Here is a 14567-nt window from a genome sequence, read left to right as displayed (position 1 = left end):
TTTTCATAATTACTGATATATTACACAGTGTTTTTCAACACTTTGTTCAAGAACCTAGCTAATGCTATCTTCCAGTCTAAATAGAAGATTAAGGAAATCCATACAATTGTACAAGTTGCCTGTTTCAAAATTTTATCATAATTTCTCTGAGCAGGCTTGATGCATTTTTCAGTCTGCACTTTTCAGCTCAAAAAGTTTCTGCAAGATCAAGGTTATTGATTGGAATCCATATATGTTATAATTCTAAAGAAGAGAGGTTTAATGCTATCTATGGGCTTCTTAAGAACTAAATTAAGCTTCAAGAAACTGAGAGTTACAGGCATGGACACTCATTTAAGTTTGTTTTTTAATGAGCTCAGTTTTTTTGTATGTGTGGAGGTTAGTAAAAAAAATGTGGTAAATGCAACTTGCATGATTAAGTCTTGAAAAATGTGTAGATGACAATTTGGTCTTTTTTTCTGCAGTGGGTTGTAATAACTTCAGATTCCAACAGGAAACACAGGGGCAGTTTCACAGGGCAGCAGTGACAATGCAGCATTTTCTTGCCTTATTTCCTGAGCTGCCACCACTTGACTTCTCTGTGCCGTTTCATGCAACACTTCTGCTTTAGTGTGCTGCATGTGCAGATGCTTTTGCAGGAAGTGTGGAAGTGGAGCAGCCATCAGAGGCCAAGGACTATGCCTGTGTGCCTCTGTTAGCTGTTTGTTTAGGTCTTTTTGGGCAGAGAAATGGAAACAGAAAAATTTGATTAGCATCATTTCCATCAGCATGGTTCTATGAATCTTACAGCTGAAGAGTTAAATCAACAAAAAACTGAGGGAAGCAATTTGAAATTCAATTCTTTTATGGTTTTGTCAGCCAATTCTGACAGTTCCATATGTATACCAAAAATTGCAGTGTTACTGAGTTATGCTATTGAGCTGTTATTTATCCATCCATTTTTTCAGATTTTGATGTTATTTGAGACTTTAAAATGAGTTACCTGATGAAACTGTCTAACTTCACTTGCTGCTTGTGTGCATTAGAACTTCATTTCTTTATTTGTTTTATTCCCATTTCATCCAGCTGGTGCTGTCCAGTTAAAAGGGAGTGAGTGCTCCTCTATTTCTTACTTGTGCACAAAATCACTTGTTAAGTTTGCAAGTTTTGTAACAGTTAAGGACGCCTGAAAGCTGTTGATGCTCTCATGTCCATCAGTGAAGGTATGATTTATACACTTAAAATTATCGGAATTAAGATGAGGTTAAGTCATGAAGTTGCCTATTAATAACAGTGATTATGATGCAACTTAAGAAATGAAAACAAATAGAAATAAATGGGCTTAATGTGAGAGAAATCTGGGTCCAGCTGAATAAGTCTGGATCCACCAAGAGTGTTAGTCTGAGCCTGACTCTTTGAACACTGTGGGCAGCGTGTTTTCCTGTTGCTAGGTGAGAGCTGTGGGCAAACTGAGATACAGTGAGGCAAAGTTATTTCACAAAAGCTTGGGCTGAAGTTCACAAAGTGAGAAAAAGCAAGGAAGCTGTTTCTATACAGTGTATTTTAATATTTTCAGTATATGTGAGCAGTAGCTGCTCACGTAAATCTTTCTCGATCTCCTCTGACACAAATACTATTTCAAGAGCTGCATCTCCACTTAAGATGACAGGTATTAAGTTTGATTGTTTTGAGCAGATGAGGAAACCTGCTTTTGTAATGAAGGTTTCAGGCCATAGGAGTGGGAAGCAAAGCAGAGCATCTTTAGACAGGTCTGAAGCCAAGTGATGAATGTGCATACTGGGGGTGGAAAGGGTTCCTGGCACACCTGCCCGGAGTGTGTGTCATCTGCTCTGACAGAAAACCAGGGCTCATTTTTTGTCTGTTGCAGGAGCAGGCTCAGCAGGTATTAGAAAACATTGCCTGGTGTTTTTGCTGCCCGGCCTGGCCTCAAGTTAAACAGCACAGGCATTGCTAAGCAGGTTTTGGGATTTGTTTGAGAGTTTGTTCTTCCCCCCCACCCCCCAGTGGAGACACTAATTAGGATTTGTCAGCTTAGCTGTCCCTTCCTCCCCTGCACTCCTTGAACTTTCAAGAGCTTCTTAACAGGAGCTGTTAACTGGTTGGAGGCGTCAGAATTTCTCTGAGGGAAGAGTGTTACACTGACACTCCATGTCCAGGCAAGTATTGAAAGATGGAGGATGTGGCTCACAGCACAGCTGGAACACAAGACTGGGAAATGTGAGCAAAAGAAATTCCCATTCTGTGTTTCTGTTCAGTTCAGGAAAATAGAACTTTGCTGACATGCATTATAAATAAAGTATGCAGGCTTTTGCCTCCTGCTGTCATCTGTTTTGTTGGGACTTGAAGATTGATGAGTTTTTTAGGTTGCATAGACAAAGTACTGGAATGGGACCTGAAACTTCAGATTATTTTCCTAGATTTGCTCATAGCTTGTCTGTGACTCTCATGAACTTGCTTTATCTCTCTGGGCCTAATCAACCCTGATGTTCACTTTCAGAAGAGCTTGAAGGTTGACTAATGAAAGTCAAGTTGTAGAGAGCAGGTATGACTGTTTCTATTCTGTTCTTTACTTGTATTTTCTTCCCACTCCTCTGCTCTAAAACCTTCATTGGGAAAGAGGGTTTTCTGGGCTGACTAAACATCTTCCATCTCTGCCAAGGAGCTCTTGTGGCAGTCTGTGTCAGATAATAATAAGTAAGGCTTGCATGGAGAGGGGCTGTTCACATCTAATGAAAATATTGGAACCAGGAAAACTAATTTTCCCCAAAACAACTTGCTTGCAGAAAGCTTCTCTGTAAACACCTGCCCCTACCTGCTTGATCTTACAATTACTTTATTTATATTTTAATTCGTGCACTTAAGTCCTGCAATTCACACACATTGATGGAGTTCATTTAAATTCTGTCACTCTGCTTTACAATGAATTGTACCATCCATCATTTTCTCTTCCTGCTAGTAATACATAGACATCCCAATCATCTCAAAGTAAAACCAGTTGGTATATCTAATCTTATAGAGATATACCAAGTTTTTGGCATCCCTGGCATGCAGCGAGAGCAGAACTAGAAAAAGCAAGAGCTTTAGCTATTAGGAAGGAAAATGACTCTTATAAACATTCCTCTTTTTGTTTTCCCATTGTTTTTGTTCTGTTTGGGCTGTTTGCTTGGTTAGTTTTGCCTGTTTTGGTGTTGTAATGCAGTTTGGGTGAAAGCAATGCAGACCTTGCACTGGTGCTGTGGTGCTGTATGTCCTGATGTGGGAGCTGCCAAGGCTTGGTGCCATTTCAGTCTCCCTGGTTTGTGAAATGCTGTGTAATCTTGGCAGTGCTCTGCAGTCAGCTGCAGAAGAGCTGAACAGAGACAAGAATTTCATAAATGAACCATAGCACATAGCCTTTTCCCACTAAAGCGTCAGAAAGAAGTAATTAATGTTGTACAGACAGTTTTACTTCTGGCATTTCCTAATGTTTGAGTATTTGCAGCCTCAGCATTCTTTTTGACCATTTTCCAGAGCAGTATCTATTAGCCCAGATGCTGCACTTGGAATGCCAGAAGTTGTGGACAGAACAGAAAATTTGAGGTAAGATTTGCTCAGATGAATTTGCCAGGGACAGAGGTTTAGAGACAGCCTAGGACCAACTCCTCCTTTCCTACAGGACAGCATGGTTATTGCAAATATATTTGCAATATATTGCAACTGTGTCCTGAACACTGGAAGAAATTTCTGGAATCCAGCCCAGATTAATTACTGTGTAAGGAAGGATTTTTTTCTCCAGGGAAGTGTTCTTGCCCTTGTCAACAGTGGTTGAGATAGGTGCATTGTGAATGCTACTGAAGAACTTAGATGAGTGAAAAAAATGTGAAAAGAGCTTTCTAAACCTGCCTGATGCCCTTTCAACCAGCTGGTAACACCAATGGATTGTGCAAGTGGAGTTGTGAGGATAAGTTGTTTTTTTAGACAGGAAATCATGAGACAGAATGACAGCCCACAGGGACATCTCTGCTGTGAGAACAACAGCCTCAGAGAAAGCACTGGGCAAGACAGCAGGGGTGTGGTGGAAACAGCAATTAAGATCAGTAATTGCCTTCTTGTGTTCTTTCTGCAGGGCTATATATTTTTGGGCAAGCAGTCAGCATACATGGAGTTGTCTTCTGCAGCCTTTTAGATTCATCCTGTCTGACAGAATTAAAGACTCTCTTTTGGGGAGCACTGCACAGCCCCATCCCTGTAAGGTCTGCTGTTCTTCATAAGGCAGCTTAGTACCAACATCCCAAACCTATTCCAATAGTTGTACTCTAGGAATCTTCTAAGAACTGCTCCTGTTTGTAGGGATTTTTTTTTGTGTTGAAGAGGTCTTTGCATGTGCTGCTTCAGGTGCTATGAGTTAAAAATTAAGAATTACAGGCTCTGGAATTAATTCTGCTGAGCAGGACTCCTGCTACTGAGATAAGGCAGAAAGTAATTCATAAAGCCTCATAAGGGACAAGAACTCAGCACCAAAATGGAGTTTAATGTGAGGTCTGTTACACTTTTTGCCAATAGCACTAGTTAAGTTTGATTGTTCACTGTATTTTTTACTGTGAAAATTCAAATTACAACACTTCATTGCTCTTGGTTCCCTAGTCTGCATCTGCACCCACTGTTGTACAAGGCTATTGGCTGCTTCCTTTTACCTCTGCCCCAAGAATGCTACCTGCTGAGTGCTCCTGCCCTCATTTGACAGCTGCAGCTTTGTACCCGAGTTCTTGGCATGCATGTAGTCAGTATTTTGAGAGGCACGTTCCATCAAACTGATTGCTCAAAGGGATGTTTCTGGCTGAGGTTCCCACCTTCTCTGATCCAGCCCCTGCTGGATCTTAAAATAATGGTATCTGTTAGCATATTGCACCACAGTAATGTATTAAATAACACTCGAGAACGGAAGTAATCCTCATTTTCTTGGATCAGGAAGAGCGATAGGAAAGAAGGGAGGTGAAAATTCAGAAATCTTCAATGCGACAGGGAAGAGTTAAGAAGAATAATAGAGTCATTTCAACAGACAGATTTGGAGCAATTTTATAATACAAGTTTGGAAGTGTGAAACGATGATGAGTGTAATTCTCATATCCCTGGTTTTGTTTCTTTTGAGTGCACAGTTCCTGAATTTGCAATGGAAGAGTCGTGGATTTCCTCCTGGACCAACCCCATTTCCCATCATTGGCAGCATCTGGTGGATAAACTTTAGAGCTGATCATGGGAGCTTGAAAAAGGTATGTATTTGCAGATGTGAACTAAAGAGCTATTGAGGCAAAACCTGTAAAATATGGTGATGGTTGTTGATAGACTGGTGTGGTAATGGGGAGAACCCAGAGAGAAAGTGAATTGGGGAAGTGCCTAAACAAGTTAAGGTAAAAACCTGTGGACAGTCTAATTCAAAAGAGAGCTGATATGTATGCATTTTCAACAGAACTGAACATACTAATCTTGCCTCAGAAAAGACTTCTATTTTTAAGGGAATCTTTGGCCTTGAAATGAAAAAGTGATTCTCAGATTTCCCATCACAGGCATATATTGAAAATAATTTAAAACTAGGTATCTTGAATCAGAAGATGTGAAAAACACACCAGGATATCTTCTGCTGCCATAGAATGGAAACAAGATTGTATCCCATATACAGCCAAATCCTTTGATCCATTGTAAAGATGTAAATGATGGTGAAAGGAAAGAATTGATGGGAATAATTAGGTGCATGCTAAGCCTGTTAATACAGATTCTTTCAGTTTTCAACATCCTCCACTGAGCCAAAATGTCACGAGAGAACACAATGTGTTAATGTGTTTTTCAAATTGCTACCTTTCCTTATGTGCTAAGTGCAACTTTCAGGTCAGGGGGTATCTGGCTGCAGCTGAAGGGAGCTTAAAAGACTGTGATGCTAAAATTTTCTGATGAGTACACGTTAATCACTGTGAGAGGACAGACCTGTACTAGTTCTTGGTCTGGTGTTGGGGACTTTGCCCTTGCAGGATACCCACAGACAGCAGTCCCCATCAGTACCAAGAGATGGGAATCTATGCTTAGATGCTTCAGTTGACAGTATTTCAGTATAAGATGGGGAGAGTTCCTACCACTGAAATATGAAATCTGCAGTATTAGAAGTCCTGGAATTCATAATTTCAAGAAGTTCTGGTTGTTGTCTAAGGGAATGAAATACAGAGTTGAAAAAGGTTAACCAAGAATGGGCAGGTGAAATTTCACAGGAAACCTTATACAGCTCCATAAACACTCAAGGGCATTTACCCCGTGGTTGGTATCACAAAGGTAACTCAGGCCAGGTTCTAGAAAAGGATCATTTATTCTTTCATTGCTCATATTTCTGTGGGTGGTGTGTTCCCAGAGCGAGCCCAGATCCTTTCTGGGAAGGGAAGCACTCCTATCACAAAACACAGCCACTGTCCCTTTTCACTCCCTGAACCCCTGAGTAATGTGCTGGAAGAGAGCAGCCCATCATGTGTATGTGTTCATTGATGTTTCTCCCATTGGGTATTTTTTTGGCACTGATCTTACCTGCAGCTGGCAAAAACCTATGGCAACATCTGCACCCTGTGGATGGGTCACAAACCTATGGTGGTGCTCTATGGGTTCCAAGCAGTGAAGAATGGTCTCACCAACAACTCAGAGGACGTTTCGGGGCGAATGCAGACCTACATTTTCAATGAAATGGCAAATGGAAAGGGTAAGGTGTTCATGTCTGTGGAAGGACTTCATCCTTGACTTTCTTTGTTTACTCTTGTATTTTTCTTACTGAAAAATCCTTAGTTCCCAGCTGACTTTCTGTGTGCTCAAGGTGAATTGTATCATTCTGAAGCGTCATCCTAAGTGGTCTCCAAATCCCTCTGGCCAAGATGTATTTCAGAATCTTATCAAAGCAGCATGGCCTTGTTTGTCCATTCTTAGTGTTGTCTGCATGTCCTGATTTGAAATAATCCTGAGCCTGCAGCCTCCTCTGCAAGCTGAGATTAAAGTAAATCTTTATGCTCCCAGTTGTTTGTTTACAGCAAAGGCTGCTGTAAGGAAAGCACATACAGAACTTTGATCTAGTCTTGTTCCAAAGTACAAAGTCACAGGAAGGTCAGTGGAGCCTTAAATTTATTAGCCAGAGTGTCCAAAGCATTGTATTGTGATATCAAAAACACTGCTGAATCACAGTGGATGGAGAATAAAGACAGTGACATGTTTTAAACAGAAATAATTGAACTTGTTTCCATCAGCCTCTTATCCAGAGAATGTACAACAGATGCCTTTACCCTCAGTCAGGATTTGTTTCATGTGAACTACAGTCTGGGAAGCTTTAATTTGTAATACTAGCTAATATAAGTAGAGAAAAAACATTTTAAGGTGTAGAGATGATTAAGTCTGAGGCCATTTCAGTCCATTTGGAAGGATCTGTATTGCCATTTTTTATCTGGGTGCTGTGGAGAAAAGTAGCGGGGTTGTGACAAGTGCCCTAAAACTTTCAATTTGTAGCAGGGATGGCTTTAACAAACAGCTGCAGCTCATCTGCAAGTTTGTGACTCTGCAACACAAATGCCACCTGCCTGTCCCTGGTTCCCAGGACAGCAGAAGGAACAGGGGAGAGTTATCCCAGTCTGTAGTGAAGCAGCTGTCCTAGGGAGCAAGCTGCCTATGCCAGGGGAAGTGCAGGCTAGACTGGTGGAGAGGCGTTTTCCCACCAAGCAGATTAAATGCTTCATGCTTCAGATTAAATGCTTCATGTGAGTCTGTGTTCATGAGAACACAGACTCACAGCAGAGCAGCCTGAGACTTCTTTCTGTCTCACAGGAACTCTTGATCTTAAGAAGGTGTTTGCAGATTGGCTAAAGCTTATTTTTCCTTCTCATTTTGGCTGGGTGGTTCTTGCCCTGGCTTCATTGTCTTTCCAGAAGAGACCTATCCAGGGTGAGAGCTCGATGTTTGGTGTCAAGATCCTGGTAGAGCAGGATCCTTCAAAGACCAGAGACGGATGTTTCAGAAAAAATAGGACTAGGTTTGGAAGGCAGGTGTGTGAGTCCAGAGATCCAAGTGGGTTTTTTGCAAGGGTGGGAATATCTTAATCAAGGTGTTTTCTCTGACTCTAACACCATTCAATTCAAAGAACACTGCCCTGATGTGTTCCTCCCCTTCAAGCGACAGCATGATGAGAAGATGACTTACTGTGTTTATCATTTACAATTGTATGCACTTTAATATGACATAAAATTCATTCTTGATGGCTAAAGGTATCTTGGTCTCAAATGGTCTCATCTGGAAACAACAGAGGCATTTTGGAATTGGAACTCTCCGAAAACTGGGAATGGGGAATAAAGGAATGGAGCGTGGGATACAAACCGAGGCCCATTACCTGGTCGAGTTCTTCAGAGACAAAGAGGGTATGGCATTGACACAATACACACTGCTTAACTCCAAGGGTAAAGACTACTTTTGTTACAGAATAAAATTGATTTGGAGCACACCTTAGATTTGCAGATTTATCATAAGGTGCTAAAGAATTGCAGACCACACGTTCTGTGGCATTTACTAACAGGTTGGAAAAAAGAGACATGAAGGAATACAGCAGGGAAATCCCTGAACCCAAAATACTGAAGTTTCTTTGCTTATTTATTTATTGAGAAAAAATCCCTCAGAACCCTTGAGTTTACTGTACAGATGAACGTCAGCAGTTTGTGTTTTGGGATCAATACCAGGATTGAGATTAAAAAATTAAAAAAAAAGAAAAAAGAAAGCAAAAAGGAAAGCAAGAAAAAACAAGGCCAGGAGTTAAAGATTCAAAGCTTTTCTATCCTCATTTTTGAACAAAGTTTTTCTTTTGTTACATTTCCTAGTGAATTTTGGGTTTTTCTGAGTAACAGTAAAAATATCCTAGACATCCATTATAAAATGTCACTGTAATCTTGTTCTCCCAAATAGCAAAGGAGGAGAAGGAAGTGCTTTGGAGATGAATGTTTTTCTCTGTCTGCAGGAGAAGCTGTCGACCCTTCCTTCCCCATTGTCCATGCTGTTTCCAATGTGATTTGTGCTGTGGTGTTTGGACATCGTTTCTCCCTCGAGGATAAAACTTTCCGCCAACTGATTGAAGCCTTCGATTTTATAGTGGCTTTTGGGAACAGCCATTTTCATTATGTGAGAATATTACTTATGATATTATATATTACTTATTAGAATATTACTAATATGCAACTTATTTGATTATCGATCTCATTATTTATTGCAATATAATTATATCAGTATGTATATTATTAAAGTATTGCATTATTGAATATGCATAAATATTCGGACTGAATATGAACTGGACCTGCAGTATTTTGGGTTTGACATGATTCAATTATGAATATTGTATTAATAATTTTTATTAGAATGTCTTAGCAAAGGTCATGTGCTTGAGATAATGACCTTTTCTGTAATGGGAATATGAGTATTGTTAAGATGAGATGATGATACTCTGTGTGAGAATGAGAGAATGAAAGAAAATTATTTTTGTTTTTTTGGTGCTAAGGTGATAGACATAAATGTTTATTAACAGTAGATTTATTAATATTGATAAATGTTACATCAATCTGCAAAAGTAGAATATTTTGTTGGTGAATTAACAGGGCAGTAAGGATGGGAAAATTAATACTGCATAATTAACAGTTATGCAGTAAGGACGGAAAAATCCAGGGTGAAAACTGTGCTGTCCCTAATTAGTGGTTTTAATGTGTGTTTATGTACTCAACGTGTACTAAAGATTTCTCTTTGTGGACACAGGATTTTTCCCAGAGAAATTCAGCAATTTAGCACCAAAAATGTCTATGCTATATCACAAGGCTTCTCTACAGTGTCACTAACTGCCTCTGTGCGGAATTCTTGCTCCCCAGATGTGTGAAATGTTCCCATGGCTTGCAGAGCGCCTTCCAGGACCTATACATAAAGCCAGATTTTCCCGGGATTTTGTTCGTTCCTTTGTAAGGCAGGAAATCAAAAGCCACAGGGAAAAAGGAAGAATAGATGAACCAGAAGATTTCATTGACTTTTACTTGAAGCAGATAGAGAAAGTGAGTAATTTATGTTGTACATGACACAGATCCAACCATAGGGATTCCCTGCCCCTTCCTTGCTGTTGTCTGTCCACAACAGCATTACTGCAGAGCTCTGCAAGTACAGCTTAAAAACTGCTGTAAAACTCAAAATATGAACTTTGAATAGTTGCTTCAATAACTTGTTCTAGAAGTACACGTTATTTACATGGCTTGTTATCATACTGGGGAATCCCAGTATGAGGAGCTGGGCAGCAGGGAGGACCTTGAAAAGGTGCAGGTATTTAAATGCCTGCCTAATTCTGATTCTTTTTTGCCTTGTATTATTTTTGTGCTTAGTAGTGCTATATGAGTATCATGACAATCTTGAGATGTTGGCAGTCTCTGCTCTGAAAAAAAGCATAAATCTTTAAAAGGATGACATTATATATTGGATAGATTGCTGAAATCAGCAAATGCACTGAGTGGCATGGGTGGTACCTTGAAATGTGTTTGTCTGCTGTGGAAGTTAACAGAAGTCAACATGCCCCTTTAGAAGGCAGCATAACAGGACTTATACAGCTGACATATTCAACAGCTACTGTAATTTAACAATATCAGTGTACTCATTTGAGTAAATTCTTTGCCTATATCTGTGTTCTGCTCAAGTATCTGTATTTTCTCTGCCCTCTAGAAATCTTGTTCCTTTAGATACAGTGATCACTGTCTGGCTCAGTGCTGTTACACAGCTATACCCCATTTTACCTTTCTCATTGACACTTGTAGACTAAAAATGTCCCCAATTCTACATTTGATGAAGACAACATGGTGCAGTCTGTTTTTGACCTTTTCCTGGGTGGCTCAGAGACCACAGCCACCACTCTGTGCTGGGCTCTTCTCTTTATGTTGGTTTATCCTGACATCCAAGGTGAGTTGTACACACAAGCATGGACATGATTCAAGTAGAGCAATTTTCTGTTATACTTTTTTTTTTTTTTTCCCTAAGATCAAGGATTTTTTAAAGATCAAGCTTTCTTTCTTTTAAAGATAATTTTTGAGCTTTTCTTTTAATAGGCCAATGTCATAAAAAAAATTTCAGACAGAAATGTTAAAATAATTTCAGGGATATTCAGCCTCTGATACTGTATTGGGTCTTGTTGATTTTTGTCAGACTGTTTCAGCACTGTAAGCATATAATGGAAGATACAGGCTTAAAACAAACAAGGTGAAATAAGAGTTTAGGTTAGGGAAAAGTGATGCTTTTCTGGTATCCAGAATGTGTAATAAGGTTATATTATTTGAGTTCATTAACTGAGACATCAGTTGAATTTCTGTAAAATAGACTTGTTCTAATATATGGGAATGTTAAACAGAAAAGGAAGACAATAATGGGAAGACAAATAGATGATCCAGAAATTCTAGACAAGAGCATAGCTGCACACTAGTTTCAAAATTTTTGGATGATTTGGTAGAAGGTTTTCGGAGGTGATGAATTGCTAAGTCAAGTACATGTTGCTGACTCAGGCTGAGGGCTAGAAATCCTTTTCATGCTTGTGGTGCTAGAATGCTAGAAGAACAGAGCCCTGTGCACATGCATGCATTTCAAATTCTGATAAATTAAAAAGAAAAAAAATGCCTCTTAGTTTACTAGCCCCAAGTTTTAAGCATGAAATGTGACCCCAAACCATCTGAGACTGTATAAGGTGTGCTCGTTACTGAAGGTTAGATAGCAGCCCAAAGAGATTAACACTCGGTGATGGTTTAGTAATATGATCCCGTTTCAGTTCTCAGCACTACACATTTATCAGCTTGATGTGATGGCTTGCTTGCAACACCCTAATTAGTGTGCTGTGAGTCTATATTTACCTGGAGTAAAATCAACAGCTTAACTGAATTGATCTCTTAATAAGAAGCTCTTGTATTACTTGGAGTTTTCTCCCCCTCCTTTAACTATAATGCTCCATAAATCTGTTTGGCTTGTGGAAAGAGGGTCTGAACATAGAACCTATCAGCTAGGAAACAGAGTGTAGTAAAATCATAAACAGCTGGTTGTATAAATGCATTTACACTGTAGGATATGGTAAGTACAATTTATTTATATATTGTAATTTTTTCTATCACTACTATATTCCAAAAAGGAAATGAAAGCTCTATTTTATGCAAAACAGTGTTCTTATATCTATAATGGATATTTAAAAAAATTTTTAGACAAAGTCCAGCAAGAGCTGGATGCTGTTCTGAGTCCCTCCCATCTCATCTGCTACGAGGACCGGAAGAAGCTGCCGTACACAAACGCTGTGGTCCATGAGATCCTCCGCTTCAGCAGCATTGTTTTAATCACAATTCCTAGAGAAGCTGTGAAGGATACCACTGTTTTGGGGTATCGTGTTCCAAAGGTACAGATATCCCTTCTATTCCAATGGCATCTTTGGCCATAGTTAAAGTTGTACCATTAAACCTTTCCTCTCCAGTTCAAGACAGGAAGATCTTTTCAATAGATTTAGGATAAGGTGCTGAAGAACTGCAGACCATACATGCTATGGTGTTTGCTAACAGACTGGAAAAGGAGACAGGAAGGAATACAGCAGGGAAATCCCTGAACCCAAAATACTGAAATTTCTTTGCTTTTTTGTTTTTGAGAAAATACCCCTCAGAACCCTTGAGATTATTGTTTTTCCCCCCAAAATCTGGAATCTGTGTCCTTTTCTTCTTGATGTGTGAGAGACAGAACTGTGCCAACTGCATCTTCCTTTCAGGGCACTCTAATTATGGCAAATCTAGATTCTGCTCTTTTTGACCCTGCCTATTGGGAGACGCCTCATCAGTTTAACCCTGGCCATTTCTTGGACGAGGGTGGAAATTTTGTGACCCGAGAGGCCTTCTTGGCCTTCTCAGCAGGTGAGTGCACTGAGAACTGAGCCCAGCTGTGTGGGTTAGATGAAGCTACGTTGTTTTCATTGTGGAGAAGGTCAAAGAGGAATGTAACCCCAAACTGCAGGAGCACATGGTTTTAACAGCCCAGAAAAATGTTTGACTGCAAAAATAAGTTGTTTGGCAATTATATAAACACTTGATCTTTAGATTTTTGTGAAAATGCAGAGAAGATAAAACAAGTAAGGTCCCAGAATTCCCAATCACTTAGGGACTTGAGTTCATACACTGTTGCCCTTGGTTATGTGTATGCTAGGTTATGCCATTACAGTGGACATTCTGTGGCAGGCTTCTGTGCTTCAGCTGATTTATTTTGTATAAATAATTCAATATTAATCAGTGCAGAGAGATGAATGGGAGATCCAGAAGCTGGATGAAATACATCCAGAAGTCTGTCTTTCCCGTGGAGCTTCTGGAACCACTCTTTCACCAGTGTGTGAGTTTATAGAAGCTTAAACAAACAAAAGCCCTTGGGGATCATACCAGGAGGAAATAGCCTGGTTTCCAGACCTGTCAGCTGAGATGTGAAAATGTCAGGCTCAGATTTCTGATCCAAATTGTACAGAAGAGGAATTCTCATATCCAAATTAAATGACCTGACCACTGCATTTCAGAGCTTGCCACTGTCTGTGTCTGGGAATTACATTCTGCATAGAGTTAATTGATAAATTTGGAAGAGATTTTTCTTTAACAAGTTGTTTTCACTGAAACAGTTATGTAGGAAAATGTTTCATCAGGTGTAGAATGTCCTGTCTTCTGATTTTTCAGTGTTATTAGGGAAAGTAAGTCAGCCTGTACTAAGCAGAAATGCTTTTAAAAATGCCTTCTTGTTGTTTTTATTTGGAATCAAAAGACTGAAATCCCTCTCTATAAAGGAAAATCCTTTATATCTATAATACCCTTTATATCTATATCTATCTATAAAATCCCTATAAAACTAGGGAGTCCTGTAGATTAGGAAGCAAGAATGAAACTTCTGAGAAACAGCTCTGGAATTGTCTCTGTAATCTGGGGAGATCCTGCAAAGATGAATTGCAGTCATCTCAGTTGTGTGTGTCCAGTTCAATCAGAGAGGAAATTGTCAAATTCAGCAAAGCTCTTTATTCCTTGGTGAGCAATACTCCTCTGAAAAGCTGGGAAACAGGTGCTGGTTACACACCTTGGTGGGGACTGACTTTTCTTTCCCTTCTCCCCTTGTAGGTCACCGTGTTTGTCTGGGAGAGGTGATGGCCAAGATGGAGCTTTTTATTATTTTCTGCAGCCTGTTGCAGAAATTCAAGTTCACTGTACCAGAAGGAGTTAAGGAAATCAACACAGACATTATCTTTGGGAGCACCATGAAACCCCATCCATACAAGCTCTGTGCAGTTCTGCGCTAGGCTGCTCAGCATTAGAGATTTAAGAGGCACAGACACAGGTTTGGTAGTGTGCTAGGATTTCTGCAGTTTTGTGGTTATCATTTTTAGCTCAAATTCAGTGCAAATCTCTCTTTGTTGTGTTATGTCTTAGAAGCCAGCCCTGAAAAATATTCTGTTTTTTCTGCGTCTGGACAGTGTCTGTACTTTCTTTTTTCTGCTATGTTACAAATGAAATAAACATATACAATTA

General features: G+C 39.6%; 1 protein-coding gene across 3 annotated transcripts; it reads left to right on the top strand.

The window, feature by feature from the left end:
• The first annotated feature begins 1327 nt into the window (after nucleotides 1-1327).
• Nucleotides 1328-14567, top strand: LOC106850355 (cytochrome P450 2J4-like). Of its 3 annotated transcripts, XM_088170922.1 has the most exons (11): nucleotides 1328-1648; nucleotides 2498-2542; nucleotides 5136-5249; nucleotides 6550-6712; nucleotides 8256-8405; nucleotides 8996-9156; nucleotides 9891-10067; nucleotides 10815-10956; nucleotides 12237-12424; nucleotides 12785-12926; nucleotides 14160-14567. In XM_088170922.1, the coding sequence occupies exons 4-11, from the start codon at nucleotides 6586-6588 to the stop codon at nucleotides 14336-14338; spliced, it is 1266 nt and encodes a 421-aa protein (XP_088027048.1). In that variant the 5' UTR covers nucleotides 1328-1648; nucleotides 2498-2542; nucleotides 5136-5249; nucleotides 6550-6585; the 3' UTR covers nucleotides 14339-14567. The 3 variants fall into 3 exon arrangements, with proteins under 3 accessions (XP_088027048.1, XP_088027049.1, XP_014727091.1); XM_088170923.1 differs by lacking the exon at nucleotides 2498-2542; XM_014871605.2 differs by lacking the exons at nucleotides 1328-1648; nucleotides 2498-2542 and having other exon boundaries at nucleotides 3437-5249.

This window comes from Sturnus vulgaris, chromosome 10, assembly GCF_052056855.1.
Source record: "Sturnus vulgaris isolate bStuVul1 chromosome 10, bStuVul1.hap1, whole genome shotgun sequence".
NCBI lineage: Eukaryota > Metazoa > Chordata > Aves > Passeriformes > Sturnidae > Sturnus > Sturnus vulgaris.
This window is presented reverse-complemented; position numbering and strand designations above follow the sequence as displayed.

Excerpts from the sequence above, each read along its gene's own strand:
- LOC106850355 (XM_014871605.2), top strand. The coding sequence starts at position 5,085 with ATGATGAGTGTAATTCTCATATCCCTGGTTTTGTTTCTTTTGAGTGCA. Across the intron at positions 9,157-9,890 it reads GGAACAGCCATTTTCATTAT|ATGTGTGAAATGTTCCCATG; the intron begins GTGAGAATATTA and ends CTTGCTCCCCAG. Across the intron at positions 12,927-14,159 it reads CTTCTTGGCCTTCTCAGCAG|GTCACCGTGTTTGTCTGGGA; the intron begins GTGAGTGCACTG and ends CTCCCCTTGTAG.